The 22,812-nt window shown below is 43.8% G+C and overlaps 1 protein-coding gene across 1 annotated transcript in view; it reads left to right on the top strand.

Annotated features, from left to right (window-relative positions):
* The window catches only part of LOC138651724 (myosin heavy chain, clone 203-like), a 240,910-nt gene that overhangs the window by 73,128 nt on the left and 144,970 nt on the right, over positions 1–22,812 (top strand). The window contains exon 6 of the mRNA XM_069742150.1: positions 14,181–14,378. Within this exon, the coding sequence (XP_069598251.1) occupies positions 14,181–14,378 (198 nt within the window). The remainder of the gene's footprint in view (positions 1–14,180; positions 14,379–22,812) is intronic.

The raw sequence follows: 22,812 nt of genomic DNA, 5'->3' as shown, positions 1-22,812 counted from the left end.
TGGGAGCTGATAAAGAGGAAAAATGAGGAATGAATTGCTGATAGTAATTTGCTAATCCCAGGAAATGTTGAATAGCTTTAACTCCGAGTGGACACGGCCAATTGAGCACAGCAGAAACTTTTTCTGGATCCATACGCAGACCAGCATCAGAAATGATGAAACCCAAGAAAGGTAGAGATGACTGTTCAAAGACACACTTTTCAAGTTTCGCGTATAGTCGATTCTCCCTCAGACGTAGAAGTACTTGCCGGACATCTTTCCTATGGGAAGACAGATCTGGTGAGAACACAAGAATATCATCCAAGTATGCTACAACAAAGTAGATCCCGAAAGACATCATTCACCAGTTCCTGGAAGACTGCGGGTGCATTACATAAGCCGAAGGGCATAACCAAATATTCGTAATGGCCGTCTCTGGTGTTAAACGCAGTCTTCCACTCGTCACAAGAACAAATACGAATCAAGTTATAGGCTCCTCTGAGATCCAAATTGGTGAAAATTTGTGCTCCACGCAGACGATCAAAAAGTTCAGGAATGAGAGGGAGAGGATACTTGTTTTTGATCGTGATACTATTGAGGCCCCGGTAGTCAATGCATGGAGGAAGAGAACATCCTTCTTTTTAACGAAGAAAAAACCAGCTGCAGCAGTAGAGGTAGACTTTCGGATGAAGCCTCTGGCTAGATTCTCTTGGATATATTCGGACATGGCTTGCGTCTCGGTAGGGGATAGAGGGTAAATACGACCTCTTGGAGGAGTAGAGCCGGGGACTAGATCTATGGGGCAGTCATACGGACGATGTGGTGGTAAAACCTCCACCTCCTTCTTGTTGAAAACGTCCGAAAAGGAGCGATAGGCCAATGGAATGTTCTCAGAGACTGGAGCAGACCGATAGGAACTTGCGGGCTTGATGGAGAGTAGGCAACTATTCAGACACGACTGTTCCCAAGGTAAAATGTCCCCCGTGCGCCATTCCAGAGTGGGCTCGTGATTTCTGAGCCAGGGAAGCACCAAAAGAAATGGATGAGACAGAGAAGGCAAGACAAAAAAGCCAATTTCTCATGGTGAAGTGCTCCAATCTGAAAATCAACCTCCTCCGTGATCAGGTTGACGTTCTCCCGCAAAGGCCGACTATCAACAGAAGCTATTTGTCTAGGAGTTTCCTAGGGCTTAACAGGAATCCCAAGTTTGTTAACAACCTCTAGTTTAATAAAATTTCCAGCCGCTCCCGAATCAATATAGGCCTCCAAAGAAAAGCTACAAGAACCCAAATGCAAAATAACTGATAGAATCAGGGGTGGAGAGGAATCACAACTACCTAGGGAAGCCTCTCTTACCTGACCTAGGTGGAGGTGTTTCCCGGCTTCATAGGACAGGAATGCAGAAGATGAGAGGCACTGCCGCAATAAAAGCAAAGACCCTGTGCGAGTCTCTCCTTGCGGCGTTGCTCGGCAGACTTGAGACGATCAACCTGCATAGGTTCTGGAAAAGATGTGGAGGCAGCCGACATGGCTTGAGAAAAAGATGCACCTCGTGTGGTAGTAGACAGATGAAGGGGTCTCTTCTCTCTGACAACCTCACGAGAGCGCTTCTGGAAGCGCAAGTCTATGCGTATCGCCAAGGAGATAAGTTCATCCAAGGTGGTAGGAGTATCCCGTCCTGCTAGCTCGTCCTTAATCCGAGAGGACAAACCACGCCAAAACGCGCCAACCAAAGCCTTGTTGTTCCAGCCTAAATCTGAGGACGAGGTCCGGAAACGAATGGCGTACTGGGCTACGGAAAGAGTACCCTGGTGAAGGTTGAAGAAGGACTCAGTGGTAGAGACCAACTGACCAGGCTCATCAAATACCTTGCGAAAGGTATCTAAGAAAGAGTTAAGTTGGGTGACCAAAGGATCGTCTCGCTCCCAGAGGGAATTAACCCACGCCAAAGCCTCACCCTCCAAATGGGACACCACAAAGGCTACCTTAGCTCGATCAGTGGGGTAAAGTAGTGGCGACAATTCGAAATGCAATTGGCACTGATTTAGGAAACCGTGGTATAACTTTGGATCACCACTATACCGAGGAGGCCTGGCAAGGCGGGGCGAGGGCTGCGGAGCAGATGCCTGGATAGGAACAGAGGCGGCACCCTGGAGTGACAGAAGCCAAGCATTCACAGAGGCCATGAAATTCAAAATATGAGGCTGAGTATCCCGTTGTTGGCTAAGCTCCTGCTGAAGAGCAGCCAACTGAGAGGCGTTACCAGGGTCAGCGGACTGTAAAGCCGCTAAGCGAGACTCCATATTCTTAAGAAAAGACATGATCCTGGTTTGGTTCTCCCGCAAAAAAAGCAACTCTTTCTGAGTAGCAGAAACCCCAGCAGGGTCCATGGCCTATGGTACTGTGACGCTTAGGGTGAAAAAGTGGACCCTCTGGACTGCAGCAACTGCAAGCTAACCAGATGGACCACCCCCTATACAGGGAGAGTTGTTATGTAGGCAATCCAGTGACACAGTGTGCCAGCAATCAGAGCACATACAGTGATCTGACAAAAACCCAAAAACAATAGAACGAGCTCTGAGACGTGGAATCTCTGTAGACCGCAAAACCTGAACCTATCCTAAGCACAACTAAAGGCAGCTGTGGATTGCGCCTGACACTACCTATGCAACTCGGCACAGCCTGAGGAGCTGACTAGCCTGAAGGTAGAAAAACAAGCCTGACTTGCCTCAGAGAAATACCCCAAAGGAAAAGGCAGCCCCCCACATATAATGACTGTTAGCAAGAAGAAAAGACAAACGTAGGGATGAAATAGATTCAGCAAAGTGAGGCCCGATATTCTAGATAGAGCGAGGATAGCAAAGAGAACTTTGCAGTCTACAAAAAACCCTAAAGCAAAAAACCACGCAAAGGGGGCAAAAAGACCCACCGTGCCGAACTAACGGCACGGCGGTACACCCTTTGCGTCTCAGAGCTTCCAGCAAAACGAATAGACAAGCTGGACAGAAAAAGTAGCAACAAAAGCAAAAAAACACTTATCTAAGCAGAGCAGCAGGCCACAGGAAAGATCCAGAAGCTTAGATCCAACACTGGAACATTGACAAGGAGCAAGGAAGACAGAATCAGGCAGAGTTAAATAACAAAGCAGCCAACGAGCTCACCAGAACACCTGAGGGAGGAAGCTCAGAAGCTGCAGTACCACTTGTGACCACAGGAGTGAATTCAGCCACAGAATTCACAACAGTACCCCCCCCCTTGAGGAGGGGTCACCGAACCCTCACCAGAGCCCCCAGGCCGACCAGGATGAGCCACATGAAAGGCACGAACAAGATCTGGAGCATGGACATCAGAGGCAAAAACCCAGGAATTATCTTCCTGAGCATAACCCTTCCATTTAACCGGATACTGGAGTTTCCGTCTAGAAACACGAGAATCCAAAATTTTCTCCACAATATACTCCAATTCCCCCTCCACCAAAACCGGGGCAGGAGGCTCAACAGATGGAACCATAGGTGCCACGTATCTCCGCAACAACGACCTATGGAATACATTATGTATGGAAAAGGAGTCTGGGAGGGTCAGACGAAAAGACACAGGATTGAGAATCTCAGAAATCCTATACGGACCAATAAAACGAGGTTTAAATTTAGGAGAGGAAACCTTCATAGGAATATGACGAGAAGATAACCAAACCAGATCCCCAACACGAAGTCGGGGACCCACACGGCGTCTGCGATTAGCGAAAAGCTGAGCCTTCTCCTGGGACAAGGTCAAATTGTCCACTACCTGAGTCCAGATCTGCTGCAACCTGTCCACCACAGAATCCACACCAGGACAGTCCGAAGACTCAACCTGTCCTGAAGAGAAACGAGGATGGAACCCAGAATTGCAGAAAAATGGAGAGACCAAGGTAGCCGAGCTGGCCCGATTATTAAGGGCGAACTCAGCCAACGGCAAATAGGACACCCAATCATCCTGGTCTGCAGAAACAAAACATCTCAGATATGTTTCCAAGGTCTGATTGGTTCGTTCGGTCTGGCCATTAGTCTGAGGATGGAAAGCCGAGGAAAAAGATAGGTCAATGCCCATCCTACCACAAAAGGCTCGCCAAAACCTTGAAACAAACTGGGAACCTCTGTCAGAAACAATATTCTCAGGAATGCCATGCAAACGAACCACATGCTGGAAGAACAAAGGCACCAAATCAGAGGAGGAAGGCAATTTAACCAAGGGCACCAGATGGACCATTTTAGAAAAGCGATCACAGACCACCCAAATGACTGACATCTTTTGAGAAACGGGAAGGTCAGAAATGAAATCCATCGAAATATGTGTCCAAGGCCTCTTTGGGACCGGCAAGGGCAAAAGCAACCCACTGGCACGTGAACAGCAGGGCTTAGCCCTAGCACAAATCCCACAGGACTGCACAAAAGTACGTACATCCCGTGACAGAGATGGCCACCAGAAGGATCTAGCCACTAACTCTCTGGTACCAAAGATTCCAGGATGAGCAGCCAACACCGAACAATGAAGTTCAGAGATAACTTTACTAGTCCACCTATCAGGGACGAACAGTTTCTCCGCCGGACAACGATCAGGTCTATTCGCCTGAAATTTTTGCAACACTCGTCGCAAATCAGGGGAGATGGCAGACACAATGACTCCTTCCTTGAGGATACTCGCCGGCTCAGATGAACCCGGAGAGTCGGGCACAAAACTCCTAGACAGAGCATCCGCCTTCACATTTTTAGAGCCCGGAAGGTACGAAATCACAAAATCGAAGCGGGCAAAAAATAACGACCAACGGGCTTGTCTAGGATTCAAGCGCTTGGCAGACTCGAGATAAGTAAGGTTCTTATGATCAGTCAATACCACCACGTGATGCTTAGCTCCTTCAAGCCAATGACGCCATTCCTCGAATGCCCACTTCATGGCCAGCAACTCTCGGTTGCCCACATCATAATTACGCTCAGCAGCCGAAAACTTCCTGGAAAAGAAAGCACATGGTTTCAACACTGAGCAACCAGAACCTCTCTGTGACAAAACCGCCCCTGCTCCAATCTCAGAAGCATCAACCTCGACCTGGAACGGAAGAGAAACATCAGGTTGACACAACACAGGGGCAGAACAAAAACGATGCTTCAACTCCTGAAAAGCTTCCACAGCAGCAGAAGACCAATTAACCAAATCAGCACCCTTCTTGGTCAAATCGGTCAATGGTTTGGCAATGCTAGAAAAATTACAGATGAAGCGACGATAAAAATTAGCAAAGCCCAGGAATTTTTGCAGACTTTTCAGAGATGTCGGCTGAGTCCAATCCTGGATGGCTTGGACCTTAACCGGATCCATCTCGATAGTAGAAGGGGAAAAGATGAACCCCAAAAATGAAACTTTCTGCACACCGAAGAGACACTTCGATCCCTTCACAAACAAAGAATTAGCACGCAGGACCTGGAAAACCATTCTGACCTGCTTCACATGAGAGTCCCAATCATCTGAGAAGATCAAAATGTCATCCAAGTAAACAATCAGGAATTTGTCCAGATACTCACGGAAGATGTCATGCATAAAAGACTGAAACACAGATGGAGCATTGGCAAGTCCGAACGGCATCACTAGATACTCAAAATGACCCTCGGGCGTATTAAATGCCGTTTTCCATTCATCTCCTTGCCTGATTCTCACCAGATTATACGCACCACGAAGATCTATCTTAGTGAACCAACTAGCCCCCTTAATCCGAGCAAACAAGTCAGATAACAATGGCAAGGGATACTGAAATTTAACAGTGATCTTATTAAGAAGGCGGTAATCAATACACGGTCTCAGCGAACCATCCTTCTTGGCTACAAAAAAGAACCCTGCTCCCAGTGGTGATGACGATGGGCGAATATGTCCCTTCTCCAGGGATTCCTTCACATAACTGCGCATAGCGGCGTGTTCAGGCACGGATAAATTAAATAATCGACCTTTAGGGAATTTACTACCAGGAATCAAATTGATAGCACAATCACAATCCCTATGCGGAGGTAGGGCATCGGACTTGGGCTCTTCAAATACATCCTGATAATCAGACAAGAACTCTGGGACCTCAGAAGGAGTGGATGACGAAATAGACAAAAATGGAACATCACCATGTACCCCCTGACAACCCCAGCTGGATACCGACATAGAGTTCCAATCCAATACTGGATTATGGGTTTGCAGCCATGGCAACCCCAACACGACCACATCATGCAGATTATGTAGCACCAGAAAGCGAATAACTTCCTGATGTGCAGGAGCCATGCACATGGTCAGCTGGGTCCAGTACTGAGGTTTATTCTTGGCCAAAGGTGTAGCATCAATTCCTCTCAACGGAATAGGACACCGCAAAGGCTCCAAGAAAAACCCACAACGTTTAGCATAATCCAAATCCATCAGATTCAGGGAAGCGCCTGAATCCACAAACGCCATGACAGAATACGATGACAAAGAGCATATCAAGGTAATGGACAGAAGGAATTTGGATTGTACAGTACCAATGACGGCAGACCTATCGAACCGCTTAGTGCGCTTAGGACAATCAGAAATAGCATGAGTGGAATCACCACAGTAGAAACACAGACCATTCAGACGTCTGTGTTCTTGCCATTCAACTCTGGTCATAGTCCTATCGCACTGCATAGGCTCAGGTTTAATCTTAGACAATACCGCCAAATGGTGCACAGATTTACGCTCGCGCAAGCGTCGACCGATCTGAATGGCCAAAGACATAGACTCATTCAAACCAGCAGGCATAGGAAAACCCACCATGACATCCTTAAGAGCCTCAGAGAGACCCTTTCTGAACAAAGCTGCCAGCGCAGATTCATTCCACAGAGTGAGTACTGACCACTTCCTAAATTTCTGACAATATACTTCTATATCATCCTGACCCTGGCACAAAGCCAGCAAATTTTTCTCAGCCTGATCCACTGAATTAGGTTCATCGTAAAGTAATCCGAGCGCCAGGAAAAACGCATTGACATTACTCAATGCAGGGTCTCCTGGCGCAAGAGAAAATGCCCAGTCCTGAGGGTCGCCACGCAAAAAAGAAATAATGATCAAAACCTGTTGAATAGGATTACCAGAAGAATGAGGTTTCAAGGCCAGAAATAGCTTACAATTATTTTTGAAATTAAGAAACTTAGTTCTATCACCAAAAAACAAATCAGGAATAGGAATTCTTGGTTCTAACATAGATTTCTGATCAATAGTATCTTGAATCCTTTGTACATTTGTAACGAGATTATCCATTGAAGAGCACAGACCCTGAATATCCATGTCCACACCTGTGTCCTCAAACACCCAAATGTCTAGGGGAAAAAAAAAGACTGAACACAGAGCTGAGAAAAAAAATGATGTCAGAACTTCTTGTTTCCCTCTATTGAGAATCATTAGGCTGGCTCCTTGTACTGTTATGTAGGCAATCCAGTGACACAGTGTGCCAGCAATCAGAGCACATACAGTGATCTGACAATAACCCAAAAACAATAGAACGAGCTCTGAGACGTGGAATCTCTGTAGACCGCAAAACCTGAACCTATCCTAAGCACAACTAAAGGCAGCTGTGGATTGCGCCTGACACTACCTATGCAACTCGGCACAGCCTGAGGAGCTGACTAGCCTGAAGGTAGAAAAACAAGCCTGACTTGCCTCAGAGAAATACCCCAAAGGAAAAGGCAGCCCCCCACATATAATGACTGTTAGCAAGAAGAAAAGACAAACGTAGGGATGAAATAGATTCAGCAAAGTGAGGCCCGATATTCTAGATAGAGCGAGGATAGCAAAGAGAACTTTGCAGTCTACAAAAAACCCTAAAGCAAAAAACCACGCAAAGGGGGCAAAAAGACCCACCGTGCCGAACTAACGGCACGGCGGTACACCCTTTGCGTCTCAGAGCTTCCAGCAAAACGAATAGACAAGCTGGACAGAAAAAGTAGCAACAAAAGCAAAAAAACACTTATCTAAGCAGAGCAGCAGGCCACAGGAAAGATCCAGAAGCTCAGATCCAACACTGGAACATTGACAAGGAGCAAGGAAGACAGAATCAGGCGGAGTTAAATAACAAAGCAGCCAACGAGCTCACCAGAACACCTGAGGGAGGAAGCTCAGAAGCTGCAGTACCACTTGTGACCACAGGAGTGAATTCAGCCACAGAATTCACAACAGAGAGTTAGGAGAAGGCCCATGAGGGATTATCGCCATGGGAGCTGGGGGACCAGGACGGAAAAGAAGGAACACTAGGCTGACAGGAGCGACAGAGGCTAGGGAAGTGGCAAGGACCCAACAGGAAGTACAAGAGATGCAAGGACACAGAGACTGACAGGAGTACCGCAGAGACACAGGAGCAGACAGGTAAACCGCAGGGACACAGGACTCGGCAGGGTACTGTGGACGTAGAGGCTGGCAGGAACAAGGCAGGAACGCAGGAACGGACTGGGTGCAGGAGAGACTAGAGACTGGCAGGAACAACGCAGGAACACAGGAACAGGCAGGGCGCTGGAGAGACGGAGACAGAAACCAAAAGTCAGAGAGCACGAAAATGCACAGAGACCATGGGCAGCCTAGGGCAATAGAATTTACAAATGACCATAGGCCAGGAGAGAGAGGAAGAGGCGGGTATATATATCAGCGCTGCGCATTACCTCCGGGTGAGAGTCCTCCAGGATGATAGGACAGAGCAGGAAGCGCAGGAGGAAGGCTAGAAGTGCGCATGCGCAGAACTGAACCTGGCGCACACACTTGATGAGCAGCAGGGGGCGGGAGCGGATGCCGAAAGGAAGGTGCTGCAGAGGAGGAGCTGCGCCGGGACGCCGAGGACAGGTAAGTATTAGAGGACGCAGCGAGTGGCGGCGGCAGCAACGGCGTGACAGTCAGTTGATTAGTTTGTCCATTCTAGCATTTTTATTTTCTTTCTCTGAAACCAATTGAGAGCTTCCTTGGCTGTGTGTTTGGGATCATTGTCTTGCTGAAATATCCAGCCTCATTTCATCATCATCATTCTGACAGTTGGCAGCAGATTTTTATCAAGAATGTCTCAGTACATTTGTCCATTCATCTTTCCTTCAATTATATGAAGTTTGCCAGTGCCATATGCTGAAAAACAGCTCCACACCATGATGTTTCCATCTCCAAGATACACTGTTGGTATGGTGTTTATGGGGTGATATGCAGTGCCTTTTGGCCTCCAAACATGGTGTGTATTAGGGCATCCAAAGTGTTCAATTTTGTTCTCATCTGACTAGACCATATTCTCCCAGTATTTCACAAGCTTGTCTAAATTTTGTTGAGCAAACTTTAAACGCACTTGAACATGCCTTTTGTTCAGCAATGGAGTCTTGCGTGGTGAGTGTGCATGCAGGCCATGGTGGTTGAGTGCAATACTTATAATTTTCTTTGAATCAATTGCACCTGCTAATTCCAGATCTTTCTGTAGTTCTCTACTGGTGGTTTTTGGACAACTCTTATGATAATTATTTTCACTCCTCTGTCTGAAATGTTGCGGGGAGCACCTGGTCATGGCTGATTTACAGAGAAATTATGTTCTTTCCACTTCCGGATTGTGGCTCCAATTGTGCTCTCTGGAACCTTCAGTAGCTTAGAAATTCTCATGTAACCAATGCCATCAGTATGGTTTGCAACAATAAGGTTGCAAAGTTCTTGAGACAGCTCACTACCCATCACAACTTTTTTGTGTGGCACCTTGCAATGAGACACCTTTTATTTTCCACAAAGTGGCAGGATTGCTTTCAAATTATTGATAGAGCTAGTGTCATAATTTTCCATGGCTTTTTGCTCCCTTATCTCTGTAGTAAGCTCGGTTCTTCCCCTTATCTCTGTAGTAAGCTCAGTTCTGCTCCCATATCTCTCTAGTAAGCTCGGTTCTGCTCTCTTATCTCTGTAGTAAGCTCACTTCTGCTCCCGTAGCTCTGTTCTAAGCTTGGATCTGCTCCCATATCTCTGTAGTAAGCGTGGTGCTTCTGCTCCCATATCTCTGTGGTAAGCTCAGATCTGCTCCCTTATCTCTGTAGTAAGCTTGATTCTGCTCCCTTAGCTCTGTAGGAAGCTCTGTTATGCTCCCATATCTCTGTAGTAAGCTCGGTTCTGCTCTCATATCTCTGTAGTAAGCTCTGCTCTGCTCCCATATCCCTGTAGTAAGCTTGGTTCTGTTCCCATATCTTAGTACTAAGCTTGGTTCTGCTCTCATAGTTCTGTAGTAAGCTCTGTTCTGCTCCCATATCTCTGTTGTAAGCTTGGTTATGCTCCCTTATCTCTGTAGTAACATAGTAACATAGTTAGTAAGGCCGAAAAAAGACATTTGTCCATCCAGTTCAGCCTATATTCCATCATAATAAATCCCCAGATCTACGTCCTTCTACAGAACCTAATAATTATATGATACAATATTGTTCTGCTCCAGGAAGACATCCAGGCCTCTCTTGAACCCCTCGACTGAGTTCGCCATCACCACCTCCTCAGGCAAGCAATTCCAGATTGTCACTGCCCTAACAGTAAAGAATCCTCTTCTATGTTGGTGGAAAAACCTTCTCTCCTCCAGACGCAAAGAATGCCCCCTTGTGCCCATCACCTTCCTTGGTATAAACAGATCCTCAGCGAGATATTTGTATTGTCCCCTTATATACTTATACATGGTTATTAGATCGCCCCTCAGTCGTCTTTTTTCTAGACTAAATAATCCTAATTTCGCTAATCTATCTGGGTATTGTAGTTCTCCCATCCCCTTTATTAATTTTGTTGTCCTCCTTTGTACTCTCTCTAGTTCCATTATATCCTTCCTGAGCACCGGTGCCCAAAACTGGACACAGTACTCCATGTGCGGTCTAACTAGGGATTTGTACAGAGGCAGTATAATGCTCTCATCATGTGTATCCAGACCTCTTTTAATGCACCCCATGATCCTGTTTGCCTTGGCAGCTGCTGCCTGGCACTGGCTGCTCCAGGTAAGTTTATCATTAACTAGGATCCCCAAGTCCTTCTCCCTGTCAGATTTACCCAGTGGTTTCCCGTTCAGTGTGTAATGGTGATATTGATTCCTTCTTCCCATGTGTATAACCTTACATTTATCATTGTTAAACCTCATCTGCCACCTTTCAGCCCAAGTTTCCAACTTATCCAGATCCATCTGTAGCAGAATACTATCTTCTCTTGTATTAACTGCTTTACATAGTTTTGTATCATCTGCAAATATCAATATTTTACTGTGTAAACCTTCTACCAGATCATTAATGAATATGTTGAAGAGAACAGGTCCCAATACCGACCCCTGCGGTACCCCACTGGTGACAGCGACCCAGTTAGAGACTATACCAGTTATAACCACCCTCTGCTTTCTATCACTAAGCCAGTTACTAACCCATTTACACACATTTTCCCCCAGACCAAGCATTCTCATTTTGTGCACGTAATCTTGGTTCTACTCTCATATCTCTTTAGTAAGCTCAGTTCTGCTCCCATATCTCTGTACTAAGCTTGGTTCTGCTCTCATATATATGCAGCAAGCTCTGTTCTGTTCCCATATGTATGTACTAGCCTCTTACCTCTAAGAGGGCAAAAGTGGACCACCCCAACTGGAGGGCCACTGTTTTTGTTTGCTCCCCCAGGCTGAAAAGTGCCAGCCAGCCCTTGGGCACAAGTGTAATAAAATTCTAGGTTTGTAGGGTTTTAGACTATGTGGGTACGAGACAATTATGGTAGTTATTGATTGGATTTTAACTAATTTATGAGAGAAATTATTTTGATAAACAGACCTGTGGTACTGAGATTATCCTGGCTTTTACCACATTTAATTATTATCAAGCCTTCATTTTGAAACGGCAAATAAAAAATGTAATGTAGTCAACAATGAATTATAGTTCCTGAATTTCAATGACACCAGCCTATCAAAAAAGTCTTGAACTTTTGACTTTGGATTTATTGCTTCTCCTTTCAGCAAATAATGACAATGTTCTTTTGTGCTTAATGATGGACAGGGTCATAGAGAATTGTAGACTCAGCCTTTTATGATTTATTCTTTTTTGTAGTCTTCAGCATCTAACCTGATGAATAATCAATCTGAGTTTGGACATAAGTCTGGACAACTTATAGACTGACTATAAATAAAACCATAACTTTTATAACTTTTTTAATACACCTATTAGTAAGTTATATAGGGTATATATTATTTATAACCTTTAATTCTCTTCAGAACATTTTCAAATTTTATTTAAAAAAATAGTCAATAGAATTACATTTAATCTGCATTGAAAAAGTTGGTATTTTGCACCGCAAAATATAAAATCCATAAGCAATTAAAGCAAAAGTGACTGGTTAGCCGATGTTTCTTACAGATAGTGAGACCCTTCAGAAAGCTGTGAAAGTTACAAAGAAGTTACAGAGAATGATTAGTCTTTTCCCAGAGGAGCACTGCACAGCGAATAAGCCTCCTTACTTTAACAAGCCAGCTGGTATGTCACTCTCCATAAGGAGAAACGTTACCCCTTAGACCCCAGTCCAGAGCCTCTCACCTAGCCAAATCAGTTCTCATGCTTCGCACTGACGAGGGCCAACAGCCCGAAACACCGTGTCTGCGAATTGAGATACTGATTTGGCTTTTATCCTAAGTCATATTTCACGACTCGTTAAAGGGTTGATCGTGACTTGTAGGATCGCTACTTCCAACAGGTGGCGCTATAGAGTTAAGTCCTCTTTTTCTCAGAAGAGGCAATTTGCATATTTATTTTCCACTAAAACAGAGATAGTGAAGTAGTTTTAGGTATAACCCTTGTAGTCAAGTTATGTTTTCCGTCTTCCTCCTCCTCCCATCAGGGTGTAATATATTGCAATCATCATATTATACAGCACTGTGTACTTACAATTGCTTATTTTGCCTTTCTACTCAGCTAATTCTTCTCTTTTCTCTGATCTATGTAGAAACAAGAAGTCTCTATTCCCTGCATTTATTATTCCCCTTTCCAACTCCTGACTCAGCTGCTCCCTCTTTCCCCTGTCAGGGACTTTTGCTCACAAGGAAAATTCATACAGGGAAAACTAGCTTCCTGTGTCTATGATGTCATAGACCTAATGGAAAAGAAAGTAGGTGACTAGGTAGGAGAAATAAGCAGTTATAAATACACAGCGCTATATAATATGATGACTGCAATATATTAAGAGGATACAAATTTTGATGGGAAGAGGAGTGCTTTTTTTTAATGAAAATCTGCATGTGCAGGAACAGCTTTAAACTGGGTTTCTTGTGCCCACTGAAGAAAATAGTTCTGAAGACAAATTTTTATGCATAGAACATCTGTTGCCCATTATAAATTAGATTGTAATTTCCCTTTTATCATTGCTCACATAGTATATACAATATATGGACAGAAGTATTGGGAAACGTACACATTACGCCTATAGAAGTTTTTATGTCACCTAGTTCTAAATTAATGTAGAGATGATCCTCCATTGAAGCTAAACCTGATTCCACTCTCTGGAAAGGTTTTCTACAATATATTGGAGTGTCTGTGGGGATTTTTGTCCATTACTCCAGATTAGTGAACCCTAAGGGCGTTCGATAGGGTTGAGGTCAGGGTTCTATGTGGCTAATCAATTTCTTTCACAGCAATCTCACCTCACCTTGCCTTTATGGACGTTGCTTTTTGCACTGGACAGTCATGCTGCAACTGAAATGAGCTTTCCTCAAGCTGTTCTTAAAAAGTTGGATGCGTACAGTTGTCCAAAATATCTTGGTATTACCCTTAAACTTTCCCTTCACTGGAATTAACTAGGACTAAGACAACCCTTTAAAAGCAACCCCATAACATTATCCCTCTGCCACCAAACTACAGTTATCACGATGCACTCAGGCAGGCAATGCTCTGCTGGTATACATCATTGTATTACATGCAGCCTGTATATGACAAGTCACGTCATACTACGCGAGCAGCGGCACCGACATTGCTTGAATGACGTTGCTACAGTAGATGAGTATCCAATGGTTTTATGTCATATGAGGTGCTGAGTTGATTAAACTTGGGTTGTTCAGAAATGGACAACCCCCTAAGGGAACACTTATTGCTTTAATAATATTTGCATAAACTGAACATGAATTTTTTTTGTAAATAGTTATTTGTGTGTTTTAGTAGACTATTAAACACTATAGTGCCCCAACAATCTGATTACAGGAACTAGAGATACACGAAGGACTGAAACAACACGCAGAATTAATGGAGGCCAAGTGCAGCAATGCACAGCGAGAAAGCGATATCCTGGAACTACAGATTGTATCACTTCATTCTGGACTCTATCAAGCCAAAGTTACATCCAAGGAATTCGAAAAGGAATGTGTCAAGCTCCAGTCTCAAATAGCTGCCAATAGAAATGTTAGTATTTCCTGTCCTGTTTTATTATTTATAACATTATTGAAGAAATGCTTCCGATAGCTTCTAATTACATATTTTTGAAACTGATCACATATATTACTTAATCATCTTATTGAAACAAGGTTATTAAATTGATGCTTTTTTGTTTTGGGGAGAATAAGAGAACACAAATTATCACTGCACACTAGGATGTGTTTCTATAATGAAAGTGTGTATGGTGGACCAAAGGTTATACTCTACTCTACCATGTATTCCATAGTCTAATCCTCAAAAGATCTGTCCTTGTGATTGATGTATGGGTCAAACAGTACATTCTTGAAGTCGTTTAGAGTGTATGATGGGCAATTAAGGGACTGTGACTGGTATGGAGGGCCAAACATAATTCTGCTTATTTTATTATTATTGTTTTATACTAATTTTATAACTCAATATTGAGCAGAATTAAGTTTGTACTGTATAATATGACAGGGCTTATTGTAGCTATGTATTGTATGTATTGTATCTGTAGCAACTAATCCAAACCATATAATTTACTGCTTGTTTTAAAGTTTAAAATAAGCAGTAAATCATACTGCCACTGGTAATTAGACCCTGTACAAAAGGGGTAGCATATGTGTACCTGTATCTGTCTATTGAACCATATTGGAAAAACAAAGCGTAAGTTGAGGGAGAGGAAAGGTGAGCATATAGAAAACATTTGGCATAAAAGATACACTATTTTTTTCCCAGATATTTACGGTACATTTGGTTCATGGGGGTAGTATATTGGATATCTCTGTTTGTGTCCTTGAAGTGATAAGACGATCAGTCAGGAATTGTGAGTGTGATAGAAAATATTGCAAAAGAAAGCCCAATGTACCTTTAAGATGGACTCGGTTGGTTCTAAGGGCCTTAAAGGGGTGGTCCAAAACTAACATTGATTTTATCCTAAAAATCTATCTATTTAATGTAATATGTAGCCTCTGTTCCCATCCTGAAATAAAACATCAGTGATGTCCATTCCAGGGGCATGGCTAGTCCCTGCTCTACTGAGCATGCATCATTTCTCAGTTCAAATTTATGCTCAGTACAAGTTCCCTTGTGTCTGTTTGATATCCTTTTCAATGCATAGTGACAGTGTGCTTTTTTTTACCGGCTCTGAGGAAAAGTGACAAGCTGGCAGATCCATCAGTGCACCATCAGTGCTCGTTGTAAGGAAAGAACCCGAAGAGCACAGAGAACTGTGAAACTGACATCTGTTTCGGGGGCAGAACTGGTGTCTGCTTTTCCTGCTCGCCAGGTTCTTTCATTACAATGCGCACTGACAGTGCGCTCACTTGCCAACGTGTCACTTTTCATAGCCAGCGAGGGAGCACATAGTCATTGTGCATTGAAAATCTAAGGGTACCGTCACACAGTGGCATTTTGATCGCTACGACGGCACGATTCGTGACATTCCAGCGATATACTTACGATCTCGCTGTGTCTGACACGCTACTGCGATCAGGGACCCCGCTGAGAATCGTACGTCGTAGCAGATCGTTTGAAACTTTCTTTTGTCGTCAAGTGTCCCGCTGTGGCGGCATGATCGCATCGTGTAACAAAGGTGTGCACGATATTGTATACGATGTGCGCATAGTAACCAACAGCTTCTACATCGCAAACACGTCATGAAGTTATCGCTCCAGCGTCGTGCATTGCGAAGTGTGACCACAGTCTACGACGCTGGAGCGATAATGGTGCGATGCTGGAGCGTCACGGATCGTGCCGTCGTAGTGACCAAAGTGCCACTGTGAGACGGCACCCTTATTCTCTGACAGTGGCAATTAATGCGCAATGACAGGGGGGTGCGTCAATCTACACACCAATCGTTGCACCTGTGTCGTGATTTCGGGGTGCACATGAGTTGTCATGACAGCCAGAGGTCTGCTGAAGACCCCTGTGCCTGTCACAATGGTACTCCTGTGAAAGCCAGTCTGTAGAGCTGATGTTCATAGTAGACTGTGATTTTCACTATACACAGCAGTTCTGTCATATTATTGTCTATGATAAAAGCGATCGGATGTCGTAGGTTCAAGTTCCATAAGAGGACTAACAAGTACAGTAGAAAGTGAAAAAAAGTTTTACAAAATATGAAAAAATATAAAAGTTCAATTCACCTATCCCTTTTTCTTCTATTACAAATAAAGAATAAAAAAATACATATTTGGTATCACTGTGTTTGTAAATGCCCCATCCATCAAAATATAAAATAAGTTAGCCTGATCGGTAAACGGCGTAATGAAAAAAAAATCAAAACATCAGAATGATGTTTTCGTGGCCACAGTAACACTGCAATAAAATGCAATAAGAGGAAATTAAAACATCATATGTACCCAAAAATAAACCCCTCACACATCCCCTTCGACCAAAAATTGAAAACATTACGGATCTTGGAAAATGTTAACAAAAGAGAAATCTTTTTTTTTACAAATTTCCAAATTTTTTTATCTTTTAAATAAAAAACACTACGCGTGATTGTTATCTGCGTAATCATGCTGACCTGGAGTAGGTTTGGACTTATTTTTCCCTTAATATTAAAGACCTTCATTTAACCCCTTTACCCCCAAGGGTGGTTTGCACGTTAATGACCAGGCCAATTTTTTACAATTCTGACCACTGTCCCTTTATGAGGTTATAACTCTGGAACGCTTCAACGGATCCCAGTGATTCTGACATTGTTTTCTCGTGACATATTGTACTTCATGATAGTGGTAAAAATTCTTTGATAGTACCTGCGTTTATTTGTGAAAAAAATGGAAGTTTGGCAAAAATTATGAAAATTTAGCAATTTTCCAACTTTGAATTTTTATGCAATTAAATCACAGAGATATGTCACACAAAATACTTAATAAGTAACATTTCCCACATGTCTACTTTATATCAGCACAATTTTGGAACCAACATTTTTTTTTGTTAGGGAGTTATAAGGGTTAAAAGTTAACCAGCAATTTCTCGTTTTTATAACACCTTTTTTTTTTTAGGGACCACATCTCATTTGAAGTCATTTTGAGGGGTCTATATGATAGAAAATACCCAAGTGTGACACCATTCTAAAAACTGCACCCCTCAAGGTGCTCAAAACCATGTTCAAGAAGTTTATTAACCCTTCTGGTGCTTCACAGGAATTTTTGGAATGTTTAAATAAAAATGAACATTTAAATTTTTTTCACAAAAAATTTACTTCAGCTCCAATTTGTTTTATTTTACCAAGGGTAACAGGAGAAAATGGACCCCAAAAGTTGTTGTACAATTTGTCCTGAGTACACCGATACCCCATATGTGGGGGTAAACCACTGTTTGGGCACATGACAGAGCTCGGAAGCGAAGGAGCGCCATTTGACTTTTCAATGCAAAATTGACTGGAATCGAGATGGGACACCATGTTGCGTTTGGACAGCCCCTGATTTGCCTAAACATAGAAACCCCCCACAAATGACACCATTTTGGAAAGTAGACCCCCTAAGGAACTTATCTAGAGGTGTGGTGAGCACTTTGACCCACCAAGTGCTTCACAGAAGTTTATAATGCAGAACCGTAAAAATAAAAAATAATATTTTTTCACAAAAATTATCTTTTCGCCCCCAATTTTTTATTTTCCCAAGGGTAAGAGTAGAAATTGGACCACAAAAGTTGTTGTACAATTTGTCCTGAGTACGCTGATACCCCATATGTGGGGGTAAACCATTGTTTGGGCGCGTGGGAGAGCTCGGAAGGGAAGGAGCGCCGTTTAACTTTTCAATGCAAAATTGACTGGAATTGAGATGGGATGCCATGTTGCGTTTGGAGAGCCACTGATGTGCCTAAACATTGAAACCCCCCACAAGTGACACCATTTTGGAAAGTAGACCCCCTAAGGAACTTATCTAGAGGTGTGGTGAGCACTTTGATCCACCAATTGCTTCACAGAAGTTTATAATGCAGAGCCATAAAAATAAAACAAAAATTTTTTCCCACAAAAATTATTTTTTTAGCCCCCAGTTTTGCATTTTCCCGAGGGTAACAGAAATTGGACCCCAAAATTCGTTGCCCAATTTGTTCTGAGTGCGATGATACACCATGTGTGGGGGGAACCACTGTTTGGGCGCATGGGAGGGCTTGGAAGGGAAGGAGCGCCATTTGGAATACAGACTTAGATGGAATGGTCTGCAGGTGTCACATTGCGTTTGCAGAGCCCCTAATGTACCTAAACAGTAGAAACCCCCCACAAGTGATGCCATTTTGGAAAGTAGACCCCCTAAGGAACTTATCTAGATGTGTTGTGAGAGCTTTGAACCCTCAAGTGTTTCACTACAGTTTGTAACGCAGAGCCGTGAAAATAAAAAATAAAAAACTTTCCCCCAAAAATTATTTTTTAGCCCCCAGTTTTGTATTTTCCCGGGGGTAAGAGGAGAAATTCGACCCCAAAAGTTGTTGCCCTATTTGTCCTGAGTACGCTGATACTGCATATTTTGGGGTAAACCCCTGTTTGGGCGCACGGGAGAGCTCGGAAGGGAAGATGTTGTGAATTGCGCTCTTGGGCTCCCTCCGGTGGTTGTAAGTGGCACTTTTGTGAGTTCTGCTCTTGGGCTCCCTCCGGTGGTTTTAAGTGGTATGGCTGCTCCTTGGATTTAGCAGTCAGCAGCTGCTTCCACTGATTGTCTATTCTGCTCGGCTATTTAGCCTGGCTCTTTCCTTCATCTTGTGCCACTTGTCAATGGTTCCTGGTTGGATTCACATCTCTTTGGATTTCCCTGTTATCCTGACCAGTTCAGCAAAGCTAAGTCCTTGCTTGCTCTTTTCTGTCCACAGGTTTTGGACTTATCCGTTCTGTGCTTTCTATGTTTGTCCAGCTTGTCAGTATGAATTAATTCAGTTAAGCTGGAATCTCTGGGAAGCAGATTTACCCTCCACACCTTTAGTCAGGTGTGGAGATTTTTGTAAACTCTGTGTGGATTTTTTGTAGTGTTTTATACTGACCGCACAGTATTCCATCCTGTCCTATCTATCTAGCTAGACTGGCCTCCTGTGCTCATCCTGGTTTCATTCTGTGTATGTCTTTTCCCTCTCCACTCACAGTCATTACTTGTGGGGGGCTATCTATCCTTTGGGGATTTTCTCTGAGGCAAGATAGTTTTCCTGTTTCTATCTTTAGGGGTAGTTAGATCTTAGGCTGTGACGAGGTGCCTAGGAAGTGTCAGGAGCATCTCACGGCTACTTATAGTGTTGTGTTGAGCTTAGGGACTGCGGTCAGTACAGTTACCACTTCCTTCAGAGCTCGTCCCATGTTGCTCCTAAACCACCAGATCATAACAGGAAGAAGCACTGTTTTACTTTTTCAACGCAGAATTGGCTGGAATTGAGATCGGACGCCATGTCGCGTTTGGCGAGCCCCTGATGTGCCTAAACAGTGGAAACCCCCCAATTATAACTGAAACCCTAATTCAAACACACCCCTAATCCCAACAGTAACCCTAACCACACCCCTAACCCTAATCCCAACCCTATTCCCAGCTGTAAATGTAATCTAAACCCTAACCGTAACTTTAGCCCTAACCCTAACTTTTGCCCCAACCCTAACTGTAGCCCTAACCCTAGCCCTAGCCCTAACCCTAGCCCTAACCCTAGCCCTAACCCTAGCCTTAACCCTAGCCCTAACCCTAGCCCTAATGGGAAAATGGAAATAAATAAATTTTTTACATTTTTCCCTAACTAAGGGGGTGATGAAGGGGGGTTTGATTTACTTTTATAGCGGGTTTTTTAGCAAATTTTTATGATTGGCAGCCGTCACATACTGAAAGACGCTTTTTGTTGCAAAAAATATTTTTTGCGTTACCACATTTTGAGAGCTATCATTTTTCCATATTTTAGACCACAGAGTCATGTGAGGTCTTGTTTTTTGCGGGACGAGTTGACGTTTTTATTGGTAACATTTTCGGGCACGTGACATTTTTTGATCGCTTTTTATTCCGATTTTTGTGAGGCAGAATGACCAAAAACCAGCTATTCATGAATTTCTTTTGGGGGAGGCGTTTATACCGTTCCGCGTTTGGTAAAATTGATAAAGCAGTTTTATTCTTGGGCTCAGTATGATTACAGCGATACCTCATTTATATCATTTTTTTATGTTTTGGCGCTTTTATACGATAAAAACTATTTTATAGAAAAAATAATTATTTTTGCATCGCTTTATTCTCAGGACTATAACTTTTTTATTTTTTTGCTGATGATGCTGTTTGGCGGCTCGTTTTTTGTGGGACAAGATGACGCTTTCAGCGGTACCATGGTTATTTATATCTGTCTTTTTGATCACGTGTTATTCCACTTTTTGTTCGGCGGTATGATAATAAAGCGTTTTTTGCCTGTTTTTTTTTTTCTTACGGTGTTTACTGAAGGGGTTAACTAGTGGGCCAGTTTTATAGGTCGGGCCGTTACGGACACGGCGATGCTAAATATGTGTACTTTTATTGTTTTGTTTTTTTATTTAGATAAAGAAATGTATTTATGGGAATAATATTTTTTTTTTTCATTATTTAGGAATTTTTTTTTTTTTTTTCACACATTTGGAAATTTTTTTTAAAATTTTTTTACTTTGTCCCAGGGGGGGACATCACAGATCGGTGATCTGACAGTTTGCACAGCACTCTGTCAGATCACCGATCTGACTTACAGCACTGCAGGCTTCACAGTGCCTGCTCTGAGCAGGCTCTGTGAAGCCACCTCCCTCCCTGCAGGACCCGGATGCCGCGGCCATCTTGGATCCGGGCCTGGAGCAGGGAGGGAGGTACGGAGACCCTCGCAGCAACGCGATCACATCGCGTTGCTGCGGGGGGCTCAGGGAAGCCCGCAGGGAGCCCCCTCCCTGCGCGATGCTTCCCTGTACCGCCGACACATCGCGATCATGTTTGATCGTGGTGTGCCGGGGGTTAATGTGCCGGGAGCGGTCCGCGACCGCTCCTGGCACATAGTGCCGGATGTCAGCTGTGATAGGCAGCTGACACTCAGCCGCGCTCACGCGGCCGCGCTCCCCCCGTGAGCGCGGCCGATTGCGTATGACGTACTATCCCGTCGGTCATAGGGGCCCATCCCACCTCGACGGGATAGTACGTCTGATGTCAGAAAGGGGTTAAAAACTAAATTTTGTGTTTACTTGTGTTAGAATGTCTAATATTTCAAAAGAATAGGAAATCTGGAAGGGGGCAAACACTTTTTCACACAACTGTATATTGCTTCCAGCTCGTGTTTATAGAGACATGCACCCAATAAATTAAGTGGGCTCTCATTGCTACAGAAATGCCAAGCATGTGGATGCAAAATGTGGTTTAGGCACACTGGGGCTCAGAAGGGAGGGGGCATTTGGATTTGGGAGAGCAGAATTCACTGAAATTCTTTTGGGGGGCGAGAAGCCATACCGCTTTTCCAGAGCCTTTGTGCTACCAGTAACATGGAAGCCCTGTGTATTTCCATTGAAAGGTTATGGACCTTAGTGTAGGCTTTTGTTGACCATTGAGTTGAAGCTTTTATGGGAGTGGGTGGTAAATGCAGAAGTGGTGCATATGTTTCAATTATACTTTTCCTCTAATTGTTCCTCTCCTGGTTTTGGCTTACAAATACTGATGTAAAATACTGACCAAATTATTATTATTATTATTATTTATTATTATAGCGCCATTTATTCCATGGCGCTTTACATGTGAGGAGGGGTATACATAATAAACAAGTACAATAATCTTGAACAATACAAGTCACAACTGGTACAGGAGGAGAGAGGACCCTGCCCGCGAGGGCTCACAATCTACAAGGGATGGGTGAGGATACAGTAGGTGAGGGCAGCCTTACACTGACAGAAGCCTCTAAGGGTATGTGTCCACATTCAGGATTGCATCAGGATTTGGTCAAATCCTGACCAAATCTGCACCTGAGGTCACTGACAGGTCACCTGCGCTGTCCTTGCGTTTTTTCTGCAATGTAAGGACATGATGCGGTCTTAAAAGACGCGCCACATGTGCGTTTTCGGGGGTCTGCCACCTGCGTCTTTTAATGCATAGTGGAGACGGGATTTCATGAAATCCCCTCCACTATGCTGTAACATCTGGACGCTGCGTTTTTTACGCTGTGGCTCAACGCGGCGTCAAAAACGCAGCGTTTCCTGAACGTGGAAACATACCCTTACCATGCTTCTGGTATGTACTGCATGCTTGCCGTAGCTGCCTGACCAGAGGGTTGTCATGACAAACTCTGGCCCTCCTGATGACGTTCTGTGGGCGCTAATCAGAAGGGAGAGTGAGCTTTCACCCTCTCCTAGCCCCTAAATGTTGTGATCGATATCAATCGCTGCATTTAGGGGGTTAACCAGCTGGGTCAGTGTGGTCATCACTCCTGGCACTAAAGAGGATCTATCACCTTCACACATACTAGGATATATCATGCTAGGCCT

Source organism: Ranitomeya imitator, chromosome 1 (genome assembly GCF_032444005.1).
Source record: "Ranitomeya imitator isolate aRanImi1 chromosome 1, aRanImi1.pri, whole genome shotgun sequence".
Classification (NCBI taxonomy): Eukaryota; Metazoa; Chordata; class Amphibia; order Anura; family Dendrobatidae; genus Ranitomeya; species Ranitomeya imitator.
Note: the sequence above shows the minus strand (reverse complement) of the source record. Positions and strands in the feature narration are given on the sequence as shown.